Below are 15207 nucleotides of genomic sequence, written 5' to 3' on the forward strand. Positions count from 1 at the left end.
AACATCAGCACGGCACCGAAACATCAACACATGTCATTAATGTGCACTATGAACAGCACATAGTAGTGTCAAACTGTCATATCAACATTGCAGGAAGAATGTGCTTGTAATGAACATGTTCCGCTCGAGGACCCTCTCAGTTGAATAACACTGTGTAGAAAGTAGTATTAGAGTTGCGCATTTACATTTCAATGGGTTTGTGATTCGGCTAGCGTCGGGTGCCTGCAGTCTTCAGTAGCGGTTTATGCCAGTTTTAGTAAAACAATTTTTAGGTGCAGAATTAAGGAGCATACATAATTGGCGACAGCATTAGGATTACGTGGGATTAACCCGTACGATCCAACTGCACAGGTAGGCAAATGTTTTTAAAAAACATCTGACAGTAGACCTGCAACCTGATGCAGTTCCGTTATGCGAAGCAACATGGCGGTTTACGATTTGTGATGGATTGCTGATACAATTGTCTATTGTGGTGTTTCGATTGGATTTTACTTTTGGATCTTTGTACTGGATGGGCCGATTGACTGATTTCTATTTTCATTTTTGATTAATACTTATTTTGTACACGTACATGCCATACTGTTAATAACATTTTCGTACTGACAGTAAAATTTTAATGCCCAGTGGATACACATGACCTTGAAACAGGTTGGAAAATTAGCTGCTATTTACGTGCTTATTGCATATCTTGCCTACATTTGTAAATATTGAATAATATTTGTAAAAGTCTTTCAGAATATGTCTTATTTGACATGCACAGATTAAAGAAAAGCTTACAGTGTAATAGTTTTAAAGGCACTTTTTGTTTATAAACATAATCAAATTTATACATAATCCAGAAAGGCTTCACCTCAACAGGTCTCTGGAAATTAAAGATTTTAAAAATCCAAAACACATCCCCCACTCCCCAAGAAGACTTAATATTTAGGTTGGCACCAAAATATCCACTGGGTCCCCAATTATATTGATATAAAGATGGAACCTTGCCATAACTCAAAACTAACCTAATGTCAAAGTCTCAAGTAGGGTGGGGCTATTTGGTTCTGATATATATGAATATAACAATGATGCATTCATGATTGCATAATTCAGTGGCCTTAAATATAACAATTATGATTATCGATCCTGATGAAAAATCCTGAATAAATATATTTATAGTGTTCTAGCTAGCATAAATAGAGGGGCGCTGCGCCCTGCCCCCGTTTTGTGCCGCTCTGCCGTGTATGTTAATGCACCGTCCCTGATTATTGCTGCCCTGCCCTAATTCATTGTCAAAAATACAAAATCTAGTTTTTCTCTCAGTGTGTACAATTTTGTTAGAGTCTTAATTCCCAACCAAAAAACGTTTGACAATACATTGTTTGGCCACAGTTGTGACAGCCGACAGCAGTAACGTGGTATGTTTTTTCTTTTTATTGTTAGTCGATATGACTGCAGACGAGCGGATAGGCAGTCTTACAAAGCTTGAAGGGGAGTTAATCCTCAAACCGTCACGCACATAACTATACACCACCTAGTTGAAAGTAGACCATCATGATAAACTTCGAGAGAACGTCAAATGCGAAATTTGTTTTGATAAGTAAATTTTTGAAAGTAATTTTTGCCTTTGCAAATGCCCAGACCAAGATACATATAGTTTTAACATTGATTGCATCTTTATAATATGGCAGTGTAAACTAGCAACACAGGTTATTTGGTCTATGTAGGCATAACTGTGTTTTGTTAAAAGCATGTCTGCAAAAGCTATTTAATGAAATCATTCTAGACCTTGACATGCAATAATAGCCGTTTTTAAATGCAGTGAGCAACTTGTTACAAATGTATCCTTATGTCAGTTTTTTTTATTTGTTTGTTCTCTAATCATTCTCTTTTTTTTCTTCTTCATTTCTTGATTTCTTTTAATTATTTCATTTATTTATTTTAAATTACATTTGGGCATGATATTAAATGGTATAAATACTTTATATAATAGAAAAAAGAATAGGATTTTTTTTAGGTGATCCAACCTTTGATAAAACTTTTTAATAGTTAAAGGTTGATTTTATTTAACGACACCACTAGAGCATATTGATTTATTAATGAAAAAAAGATGACATTATGATATATATTTTACTTTCTTTCAATACATTATATAGCAAGGGGCATTTTGTTTTAAAACTTTTGGTTAGCAACATTTGCTATCAGTTTGAGAATTGATTAGCAACTCAGTTAACTTTAACTTTGACTTTGAGGTAGGAGGATCTGGCATGAATAAGAAAACAGGGTTGGTTTTTTTACTTAAATAAAGGGTGGATCCATTAAGCTGATTAGGTTTTTTCTCGTTCCAATCAGTACACCACAACTGGACAAAGGCCGTGGTATGTGCTTTCCTGTCTGTGGGAAAGTGCATATAAAAAATCCCTTTCTGCATTAGGAAAAATGTAGCGAGTTTCATCAGATGACTACGAGTCAGAATGACCAAATGTTTGACATTCAATAGCCGGTGATTTATTAATCAATGTGATCCAGTGGTGTTGTTAAACAACCCCCCCCCCCCTCCCCCAAAAAACATTTTATGTTTATGATTTTATCCCAGTTACATATACGACAAATTGATGATTACCAATCTGAAAAGTAGTTTCATAAAGTAATAATGACCACATCAGCAATCATGCAAGACATCTTGTTGGCCTAATTTTAAAAATAAATAAATTGTAGACCAATGCTTGCCTGTTATTGCTTTGTAAGTTTTACCGGCCTCAGTGGCGTCGTGGTTAGGCCATCGGTCTACAGGGTGGTAGGTACTGGGTTCGGATCCCAGTCGAGGCATGGGATTTTTAATCCAGATACCGACTCCAAACCCCGAGTGAGTGCTCTGCAAGGCTCAATGGGTAGGTGTAAACCACTTGCACCGACCAGTGATCCATAACTGGTTCAACAAAGGCCATGGTTTGTGCTATCCTGCCTGTGGGAAGTGCAAATAAAAGATCCCTTGCTGCTAATCGGAAAAAGTAGCCCATGTAGTGGTGACAGCGGGTTTCCTCTCAAAATCTGTGTGGTCCTTAACCATATGTCTGACGCCATATAACCGTAAATAAAATGTGTTGAGTGCGTCGTTAAATAAAACATTTCTTTCTTTCTTATAAGTTTTAACCTAATCAGCAAGGAAAACTGGTTATGTCTGAATACCAGACAGTTAACACACCAAATGTTGACACTTTATCGACTCTCACTATAAAAAAAACCCTGCCACAACACACAAAAGCATGTGTGTACTTAATAGCAGACTATATACTGGACAAAAACAGATACTGATTAAGGATATTCCCCCCATATCCCCCTTCCACTTCTCTACCCAATGGTAATGGTCGGGAGAGTAAAGTAAGCTGGTGTATTTTTTGCTGTTAAATAAACCAACTCCATTGCAATGACCAGTATTCATGATTTGAATTTTGTATAAATGTATTTGACATGTCTTCTGTTATGCTTGACTGATCAACTGGAACATATAGAAACAGCAAGGATGGGCATGCCGTGTGTATTCATGAATATTAGTTGCTTGATAGACAAGTCTCCTTTATCATGTTTTATATCATGTCTGTCTGTAATTGGGTTTGCTGCTATGTCGTAGTCAGGATTATGAATTCTTGGATTTGTATGAAACCATGTTTGAATTTTTGTTTAATATTACTTAGTTCCAAAATGTGAACACTAGTATATATATATTTTAGGAGACAGCAGACAGTGATCTTTGGCCACCATCACTGGCTACATTTTATGCTTACAATTATATACCACTTACATGTCAGTTCAGTTAAAGTTTGTTTTTGTTTAACAACAATATTGACATTGATTAATTAATCATCGGCTATTGGATATCAAATATTTGGTAATTCTGACATGTAGTCATCAGAAGAAACCCGCTACATTTTTCCTAAGAGATAGGAAAACACGTACCACAGCCTTTGACCAGTTGTGGTGCACTGGTTGGAATGAGAAAAAACCCATTCAGTTGAATGGATCCACCGAGGTGGTTCAATTCTGCGATTCAGGCACCTCGAGTGAACACTCGATCGAATGAGCTAAATCCCTCCCCTAGTACATGACTAAAACTTAATAACATTGACAGTAGCAATTTTAATTGTTGTAGGTCAGGGATAGCACTATCTGGTTAAAATTAGCTCTACTGAAAAAAGAAAAAAAAGTTTTATTTAACAACGCACTCAACACATTTTATTTACGGTTATATGGCGTCAGACATATGGTTAAGGACCACACGGATTTTGAGAGGAAACCCGCTGTCGTCACTACATGGGCTACTCTTCCGATTAGCAGCAAGGGATCTTTTATTTGCGCTTCCCACAGGCAGGATAGCACAAACCATGGCCTTTGTTGAACCAGTTATGGATCACTGGTTTACACCTACCCATTGAGCCTTGCGGAGCACTCACTCAGGGTTTGGAGTCGGTATCTGGATTAAAAATCCCATGCCTCGACTGGGATCCGAACCCAGTACCTACCAGCCTGTAGACCGATGGCCTACCACGACGCCACTGAGGCCGGTATTAGCTCTACTGGTCTCGCCAGTAGATCTAACAGCAATTGCATAAACTCCCATGTCCAGGTGACATTTAATCTATAAATAACAATTTAAATATCGACCAATTACACTTCGCCTTTTATAACGTTATTCAGGAGCATACAAATTCTAAAAATATCGGTCGAGACTATTTATGGAATAGGCGAACTTGTTGGTCTATTTCAACATTGAAAAAACAGGGGGGGGGGAAAGTGCAGTAATAAACTCTGTATTGTATACTAGTATAAACAGATTTTATGGCTATAACATCACATTTTTTTTTTTTTTGTCTTGAAACAAATTTTATATTGAAATTAGTTTCTGGCATACTTCGTAATTCACCCGAATCATTTCGTATACCCTTGACACACACAACCTGAATGTTTTCAAATTCTTTTCAAATCACTGGCATGATTTTGCAAGTACGGTTTTGATTGGTCAAATGAAAGGTCAACTAGACATGAGCTCCAACGGGCTGCTGTTAGAGCCACATGTAATAGTGAAGCTAATTTTAATTAGATTGGGGATATCAGTAATTACTGATGGCAGGTTTGTGCCACTGGATAAACATTGTCATCTGTTGAAATGAAAGTTTTGGTTTTTATATTTGTATTTATGTTTTGCTAGTTATCAATTTAAAATTGCTACATATACATATATTTGTAGCAATTTTAAACTAGTAACTTTTGCAATAAATAAATACAATATATATAACTATGTCCATGACTGAATAAATAGCTTGTATTTACTGTAACATTTTCAGTACACATGCACTCCATATTCAGCATTCCAGCTGTCCACTTAAATATGGTATACATTCTATTATTTATATATCTGTACTTGCAAATAGAAGTATCACTTGTGTTGTCATGGTAACATTTTGAACTACAGCTACATGCATTTATAAAGGTTATTTGAAAATGTAATGCAGTGGTCAATATCCAGCACACAAGAACTGTCGCTTTACAAATATCCAGAATAATGCTGCAACAGACTAAACGGAGAATGTGTTGCAAATTTGGGAGCTGCCGTTTCCCAAAATACCTAATACTACAGCTCATTTATTGATCGATCTAGGTCTGCCAGGCTTGGAATTCATATTGGTGAATAGGATACACTGACCCGGTGCTGGTAAATAAGTACTTGACATTCTGTGGTAGCATTCTTCTCACTTAGAAACTTGTATGTCAGCAAAATTTTATATAAGCAAACTATTATTCTGCTAGTCTGTTGGTTATGCATATTTATATTTACATGAACCACTAATCGGTTATGTTGTGAACTACTTGGTTACTTGCAGTTGCAAAATAAAAATAACAAAACCACAAACAATTCTAGACTGGTTTTGGACATTTGAACAATATTAAATCTTGCATTGTTTGCAGAATTAGTTTGTTTTAAATGTATTTTGAATATCAGTGCAAGGGACGATAATGCCACTATTTTAAACAGTATCCTAAACTATTACCTAACTCGGTGAGATTACTAATTCTAACACATGAATTATTGTTCTGGTTCTGTTTTATATATATATATTTTTATTTAAAGGTAGGGTCAACTCAAACAAGAGCCTTATGTGTTGGGAAAAATGCATACTCGAATCACCAAAACATACTGACACTTGAAAAACACGTAATTTTAGAGTTAATAAAAAAAACATGATTATTCCTGCTAACTGGGGGCAGCCATTTTGTTTTGTTTTTGTGACGTCCGGTGGTATAGCTTGGGGCGAAGTGACGTCAGCTCCGTCAATCGCTTTCATCAACCTGACTTGTAAAACAACATAAATGACTTGATAGTATAATAAACTATTTAACTAAATATATTTCAGGTTACATCAATAGAACGAAATGGAGTTATAATATTTTTCTTTTTTAAAAAATCCAAAGAAAAAATGTATACTATTAGACCTATTGGTAGGGCACGTTCCAGCAAAAACTACCACTCACAATACCCAAGTGATACTTTTTTCTTTTCTTTGGGACGACGTAATTGGTCAGTTTTGTGATTTTAGATGGGAAAGTCTACTTAATCAAGGGTTTTACAGAATTACTTGAGGTGTATCAGTGCCGTTATCACACAATACCCTGTGATCTTCATAAAAGAGGCACATCGTTTTAGTGTGTATAGACACAGTGTCTGGGGACCATCTGCCAATCAGGAACCACAGAAAGAAAATACCAATTAACCAAGAAAACACTCCGATTATTGTTTCAGTTCGTGGGTTAATTTATGTACGAAACATAATACAGTTATTTCAACACTTTGACAATGGTGGTTTATTTTGTATTGAAAAATAATATATATTTGGTGCTGGCTTACTAGGATGGATATAATTACAAAACATTGGGATGCTTCTGCAAAAATCAGGTATGTTTTGTTTCTTCAGTTCGAAGACTAATTCTTGACGTGACACGTTAGGTATTACGTAACCACCAGCTCGCCAGAGGGATGGTACAAAATGGCTGCGCCCGTTATATATAATAGCCGTTCCCACAGACAAATATTGAACCCCTGATGGGACAGGTCATTCATAACTTCACTTTTATTAGTCAGGTTATGTACTGTAGGTTTAGTTTCATGGAAGTATATATGAGTATATTTCAAAATATTAGTTTTGGTGTGATGAAATTTGAATCTGCCCTTGTAATTTGAAAGAAAACTTGTTGTTTTTTCTGTTCTTAGCTTTACAGCTCTCTAATTATTAAAGTCACATGATTGTCACAGCGTTTGCTGGTAAAACTCTGTACAGATACTTAACCAAAAATATATGGTCCTTACATGTTTTAACATAAATATATCTTTCAAGATATATTTATTAAAACTCAGAATGCTGCTAATATTTTTTTAACCAAACAATTTTACCATTATAACCATTCATTTACTTGACTTATAACATGATTGCAAGACATCAGAATTGTTATATTTGTTTTTCAAAAATGTTGTCTGTTAACATTGGTTCTTGAAGACTCCCATTTTGTAATTTGCCATAAAATATTTAAGATAATTTTTATAAATTATTATAAGTACATGTTTTGGTGAACAACATACATGTTTTGATAAAACACTGAAAAGTTTTGTGTTGGTAAGTTTTGGATGTAAGCTATACCACTAAATATTTCACTCACTAAAACAGGTTGCATAGTTAACAATATTTACAGCTGATGCATGCTACAGTTTTTGACGCACGTGTAGTAAAGTTTACTACATAGCGGCCAGTTTAGTGTTCATTTGAAGCATAAAAATACTAATAAAAAGGTAGCTATTTGGATAACAACTATCTGTTTATAAATATTGATATGCTTTAGAACCGAATGCTTATGCTCATTGAAACTGGTCTCCCTATGCTATAGTTGTGTTTATATTTTGCATTATTACTAAACATTGTCATATAGCAGTGTTTCCCCCAGGATTTTTGTTCAGAGGGTTGGCAAAATAGTTTGACGTTAACTGAGGCCCCAAAGGGTGCGAAAATGCTAGGGCAGTTCAGGGGCATGCTCCCCAGTAATGTTTTTTCAAATTTCCAGTTGTTTTAGATGCATTATGGAATACATGAGGGTGTCATGTACACTTATAGAAGGAGATATTTTAAGATAGATTTTAATAATAATGTTTATTATTATTAAATATTTGCATAATGTCAAAACAATAATTTGAAAAAGAAGTATAAAAGTATTAGACTAAGCACAAATAGATAATAAATATTACTGAATGACTGATTGTAATATGTATTTTCTATTATCTATCTATTTATCTAAAAGTAAAACCCAGGTCTTCTAAAATTTAAAAAAAATCCACTAACCATGGGATTGGTGATTTTAAAAATTAATTATCCATGGTTGAGTATTCATTAGTCCTACTTCTGTATGTATATCAGGGGTTCTACTTCTAGAATTTAAAAAAAAAGAAGACTTCCCATACTGACAGTGGATGAAATTTTTACTGGTCATGATAAAAAATTCACCTGCTAAATTGTAATCACTCAGTGACTGATAAAACAAATAAAAGAGAGTAAATATTTTTTTATATACAATATTATGTTGGTACATTTTTAAATTTGTGTTAATTCATCATATAATGCACTTGAAAATAATTTCTTTCAAGTCTTGCAAATTTAATTATGTAATGTTTAAATATAATTTTAAAAAAACCCAAAAAAAACCGAACAGACCAAACAAAAAAACTACATTTGGAAGTTCGTAAAACAATATGGTTATGTGCAACCTTTAAAAAACCCAACCCTGATCTGACGAGACTGGTCACAGCTTATTTTGATACGCCTGCACTGTGTTAGAGTAACAACTGTTTGGATACTAGTCACTTGACTGCGACTGCAACATTTTGTTAACTTGGACTTTAATAAAATTACATCTGTAAGTATATTCATTTCAGGGATAGGGCATAGATTACTGGTGACCATATATTCATTAGTAAACTGTTGCATGTGAAAGGAAATCGAAAGTATTGACTTGTAGATCCGTTTTCCTTTTTACATATGATAGATGTTGGTTGATTTAAAAAAAAAAAAAAAAATTCATTCAATCATCATCATGATGGTTTGTTTTCCCATCACTGACCACCGGGCTCTAACAATGTACATATTTGTGGAATACTAGTATATTTATGACTACTAGCATTTGCATTTAAAAAAAAAAAAAATAATTGGCGAATTAATCACAGAAGTGAACTCGTCCCTTTTTTAAATGGTTACGGTTTTTACGGTCCCGGTAAAGAAATTCGCGGGGTCCTTCCAGCCCCTAGGGGAAACACTGTATAGGAAATTGAGGTATATATTATATGCAATATAAGTTTTAAATATAAAACTTTTTTATCTAAAAAATTTGACTTTTTGGGGATGGGGGGGGGGAATAAATAAAAATGTTTACCTACTGTAACTGTTTTTAATAGATTCAGTAGTACTTAGTGCCATTCTAAGAGAGGCAAACTTGGTTGAGTTAGATTATCTACTGATAATGATGTGATATATATATATATTATCGGATCTGCATGTACATGTATGTACCTTATCTTGGGTTACTGTTGTGTAAGCCTACACGTAAAGATAGATTTACATGTACCATATATACAGATAGAGGAAATACTTAACTATTGGATACACAACCCATTTATGTGTGGGCGTTAGTGTTTGATAACCCTTGAAATCAGTTGACCTACTTAGTATGTAGTAGAATTTCTTCCACCCATTAAATTAACAAACTGTTCATTGAGTAGCAGATATATTGGGTGCAGGTCCAAAGGGAGCATGTTGGATATGTGTGCACCCCTCCCATATTTGAGATGTCCTGAAAAATCCTTTGATACCTTTACTAATCAGTGGCTTAAAACAGTGTACCTAATGAGCAAATGAGATATGGATACATTTAAAAAAAAATAGTAAGATGAATGGGCACAAATGTAGTAATCTATGTCTTACTTATTCTTATATTTAAAATAAGTTAATAAAGGGTACATAAATCTGCATTGATTAGAACATAATATTGTCAGTTTTATTCATTGTGATGTTCATGTAATTTATGTATGTATAAATTTATGTTATGGTTGTATGGGTATATTTAAGTAGGATTTGTTTTGCCCTAGGATTTCAGACTTGTGTTCATTGTACATCTGGAAAGAGATCCATATTTCGTGTAGTATGTACCACATGTACTCCCTTTGTCCTTGAAGTTCTTTAAGGTCGAGGTAGTTTTATTATCCTTGAGATAACGCTATAAGAAATGATTAGATTTTGTCACTGTTTACAACACTGCTGCAGTACTGGAGATAATTTGTAACAGGATTACCGGTCCAGTTGTTCTCGTATCTATGTTTGGGTATGGCGCTTTGGAATTGAATGCAACCACAGTTAACAGAGGCTATGGGTGGTGAGGGGGGCTCCCCCAGAAAGAAAACTGGTTAGGTGTAGGGTTAGGTTAAGAAAATCATATAGTAATGATAAGAATCATTAATTTTGTCAAGGTTAACTTAAAATAAAATTGCAAAACAATTTGGGTATGACGCAATACCCGTTTAACCCTCTGGCAGAAATGCTGACTTTCTGGTGAAAGACCTGAAATAACACTTGCGTTCTGTCATACATTGTTATTTAAAAGTATACATCTTAACCATTTTTCTAAATTCTGTCATTTACTGTTCATAATTTCAGGGGACAATGTTTCAAAATCGTACATAACCAGAAGCAGGCATCGAAATAAGTCGAGAATGGTCGTTCAGGTTACCGGGAGGTTACACACATGTAAGAAAAGTCAAGCATGGTGTTTCGTTCTCGACAACAATTTCAACGCACTGTAGTTTTGTTTCCGAACGTAAACCAGGCAATGCATTCCGGACTTCAGCGTTTCATTTTCTCGTAAGGAATTGCATCAATGTTCGTGCAGACTTGTGCAATTGCAAGCAATTGTAGTCATTCCGCGTTTAAGCAGCATCCACTAGATGAATTTACTTCCGCGTTTTGTTTTATCGTACAAAATTGCACCGATGTTCGTGTGCACTTGTGCAATTGCAAAGCAATTTGGACAATCCTGTGTTTTCATTTACTTCTGGATTTCGTTTCTCGTACCTATGTTTGCGCGCCCCGATACAATTTCAGAACGTCCGTGTTAAAAGTAGTAGTAACGGGAATTAAATTCTAACTTTCATATAGTTGTGGTAACCTGTAAATGGGTTATCAGACACAATGCTTAGTTCAATGCCTGCAGAAGTTGGTTTACATGATTTTTACCCTAGAGGTAACCAATTTTTTGGTTATATAAATATGAATTGTATTATTTAGTTGCAAATACTACTACGTCTGGTAATATATTTTTTTTTTATCAAAGCCATTGAATATTTTCATTAAAAATGTGATAGCATTAAGTTACTGATAATTAATGTGTCACTATTATGTTAACATATAACTAACAAATCATATTTTTAGGCATTAGTAAAATAAATCTGGCCGAGAACTAAACACTTGACTGGTCACTGCTTCAGACATACCTTGGTGTTTACTCTGGTGCTATTACAATAGACTGACCAGATCTTATGTGAACTTGACGTCTGTTGTGTGAGTTTGTTTTTGAAATAGAATTAATCTGATTAGATCCAAAATATTATGGCACCTTCGACATCTTTCTCCTGAGCCAGCTTTTGATGAAAACAACCCACCATTTGACTGACTAGATTAGTGCATACGTAGTGGAAAAAACATGGCATATTTAAAAAACCCACAAAAAATCTTAAACAAATGGTGATGTGGGAGTAGTTTCAGTACTACACAAGTGTGTACTGGTATTTGTTGCCATAGGTCAATCATATTGTAAATTTTATCAGTTCCTTGTCATTTAGCAAGCATATTAAAAACATTTTTCTTTCAGGTTTGCATGTTTTTGACTTGGTTATTTGATTCAAAACTAGTTTTGACAATATGACCCCAATTTATGTGTTATATCTTCAGACGTTGTAGGTACTGGTTACAGCTGTGATGTGATTTTTGTTTCAGGATCGAGGTGCAGTGTGACAAACTGCAGCCATGAATGAGGTGGCGCAGATCAACAACTCAGTGCACTGGGAGTCCGAGCAAATAGATGATAATTTTGATGCTGGCAATAACTCATCACGACTCTTTGAACGGTCCAGAATCAAGGCCTTAGCAGGTTAGTAAAGGTTTTCTTAAACTTTGCTTGTGTAGATTGTCCTCATAAATCTATGCATCATTTACTCTTCATGTAAACATATTTCAGGGTATTTTGGGTCCAGTAAATTTATATGAGATGGTATTCTGTGTTAGAATGGCAGAGAAGAAATCTGATTTACTAATACTGTTTTTCATAGTCATAGTCTCTTGAATAGAGTTAGCTGTGACTAATTTCCTGCTGATGTCTTTAGTCAATTTCAAATCCAGTTTAGTGAACCCGTCATAATCATATGAATGAGTAACTATGAAATTAAGTGTAACAGAAAAATCAACATCCACTAAAGCAGGGTTTCTGCCAGAGGGTAAAACGAATATTGCAGATTTAATTTTTTTAAGTTAACCTTTGACAAAATTAATGACATCATTACTGTATGATTTTCTTAACACTAAACATAACCCATTTTCTCCACCCTCCCCCCCCACCACCCCACCCCACCCCGTCGACTGGTTGCATTCAGGACACACATTGTAAATACTGTAAATCATGAAATTAATGCGTCATGATATTATTGCGTCCGTACATGAGTGAACAAAAATGCGTATTTTTATTAATGCGTCGGGCAAACGTCCACATCACATTAAAAACCACAGTTGTGTTCTTATTATATTGTTTGGGCTTCATCTTTCATGTTAAAAGAAGTCAGTAGTTGTTTTGACAGCTACTACATAATCTGAAGCTAATCGCATGGTGTGTCGACAAGGAAGCCCTAATTACTTAAAGTAGTGTAATTAGTATAACTACACCTTATTGTTAAGGGTATGCCTCGCACTTTTGTGTGGTGATTGCTTCTAATTAATCCACCAGTAGGAATAAAAGGTAAACGGGTCGCTATTACAGGGCACAATATTTCACGCGAACGCAGACGTATTATTCTAACAAATGTTTTATACTGATTTTACACATTTGATGCGCAGCACAGGAATAGACGTTAACAAATGCGATATATTGCAACAGTGACAACTTGCGACCAGTCTTAACTTAAAATGCCATGTATAGTCGAGCCAAATGGTTTGAAGAAATATGCACGGGTTGTTGGTTGCGGTTATATAATTTTCTACTGTTTCATTTTTAAAGGAATATATTTAGTAATAAAATTTGTTGATGATAATTTTACAAATGTTCAAAACGGTGTAAATGTATACAGTAATCCAGAAGTGTAAGAAAATTTAAAAAATACTCACATCGCAAAATTAACTTTTTAAAAACAAAACATTTGGAACATCACTGGTATTATATAACTGCTATGATATTCCAGGAAAGTGAAAATAGAATGGCAACATCGAAACGAAAGAAAGATTCTTGAAGTATTCACAAAACGACATTTAACCAAAAAAAATTATTGTATTTTGTTTCATCTTTATATTATAAAAGTTTTATTTTATTTAGAAGTATTATAGTAAAATCCTGCACATTTTTTTGTATTGGGAATGAGACTAAACAAAATGCGTCAAGTTATTATTGCGTCGATGTCTTCGCCGCATTTTTCGCATTAATTACTTGCTCGCATAATTTCATGATTTACAGTATTCAATTCCGTACCCAAAAGTTTCTTTCTGGCAGAAACCCTGACTAAGGGGATTTGAACCACATACTCTCAGAATAATTATAGTCCAGCACATTACCAACTGAGCTAAAAGCAAAATTCCCACAATCTATTGTCTGTAGGAGCACTTTATACCAACACTACTACATACTTCCCCCTCAAGTGAAGCTAAGCTCAGGAGATGTGGGCCACGGGTAGTTGAACTGTTAAAGGCCCTGACTGGATTTTAATTGTATTCTTGTGCTAAGAACACACCCAGTCCCTATGTCGGTTCCAAATGTGACAGAAAAATCAACCATCACTGAAAGGATTAGTTTGGTCATTTTCAACACCATTTTGTCTTGTGTTGTGTTTCTATGTTGCAAACAGTTAAATGGAGAAAATATTGGAACATAGGCTCCATTCTTAATATGGCCTTAAAGTTAAACAGTGAAACATAGTAAAACAAACTGGGTTTGTCCTATTAAATAAGCTTTCAGCTAGTTAAAAGTTTATTTTGTTTAATGACACCACTAGAGCACATTGATTAATTAATCATTGGCTATTGTATGTCAAACATTTGGTAATTCTGACTTGTAGTCATCAGAGGAAAGCTGCTACATTTTTCCATTACCAGCAAGGGATCTTTTATATACACTTTCCTACAGACAGAAAAGCACACACCGTGGCCTTTGACCAGTTGTGATGCAATGGTTGGAACGAGAAAACACCCAATTAATTGAATGGATCCACTGAGGTGATTCGATCATGCAATTCAAGCATCTAAGGCGAGCGCTCAACCGACTGAGCTAAATCCTGCCCCTTCAGCTAGTTTGACTATAGTTTATTGCTTGATTCCGAAGGTAACTGTTTTGTCCTGTTGACACCATCTAGAGCATACAGTCATTTGTCTAATTTATGCTGTTTACACCTTGCATTCAACTGCCAGTAACATGAGACGGTGGTTTCCACATCATAATGACTGCCTGCTATGTAGCACGTGAGTCACAGCAACATGTCATCTGGGTATTGCTAATGGCCAGTAATAATAGATATTGATTTCTGCAACATACAGCACTGGTATCCCTGCCACCGGGCTTGCTATCAGACTGGCCAAACACTGCATGCTCTGTGGAGTCCATACTCAAACAGTGTGGTCCTGAAGAGTAGCTTTATAAATATTACACTGGCTTCATTAGTGCGTGGTCATGTATGTGTTCTGCTCAGGACAATAACAATATTAGCATCCTATATTGACCCAATGTCGGCTACAAACTTTGAATGGCAGTGTCTGAGTAACACATTTTTATAATCGTGTATCAAGAAAGTTATGCGGTTCGATAAATTTGTCTACAGTTGGTTGGTTAGACTATATCTGTTCTAAATATAAGTGTTCTAAAAAAAAAATTGGTGGTTTATCCTGACTAAACTTT

The 15207-nt window shown here is 35.0% G+C and overlaps 1 protein-coding gene across 8 annotated transcripts in view; it reads left to right on the top strand.

Moving 5' to 3' along the window:
- The first annotated feature begins 200 nt into the window (after window positions 1–200).
- The window catches only part of LOC121371658 (spectrin beta chain-like), a 93544-nt gene continuing 78537 nt past the window's right edge, over window positions 201–15207 (top strand). For all 8 annotated transcript variants that reach the window (XM_041497709.1, XM_041497710.1, XM_041497715.1 and 5 more), the window contains exons 1-2: window positions 201–351; window positions 12057–12210. In XM_041497709.1, the coding sequence (XP_041353643.1) occupies window positions 12087–12210 (124 nt within the window). In that variant the 5' untranslated portion in view covers window positions 201–351; window positions 12057–12086. The remainder of the gene's footprint in view (window positions 352–12056; window positions 12211–15207) is intronic.

Source organism: Gigantopelta aegis, chromosome 4 (assembly GCF_016097555.1).
Source record: "Gigantopelta aegis isolate Gae_Host chromosome 4, Gae_host_genome, whole genome shotgun sequence".
NCBI classification, from domain to species: domain Eukaryota; kingdom Metazoa; phylum Mollusca; class Gastropoda; order Neomphalida; family Peltospiridae; genus Gigantopelta; species Gigantopelta aegis.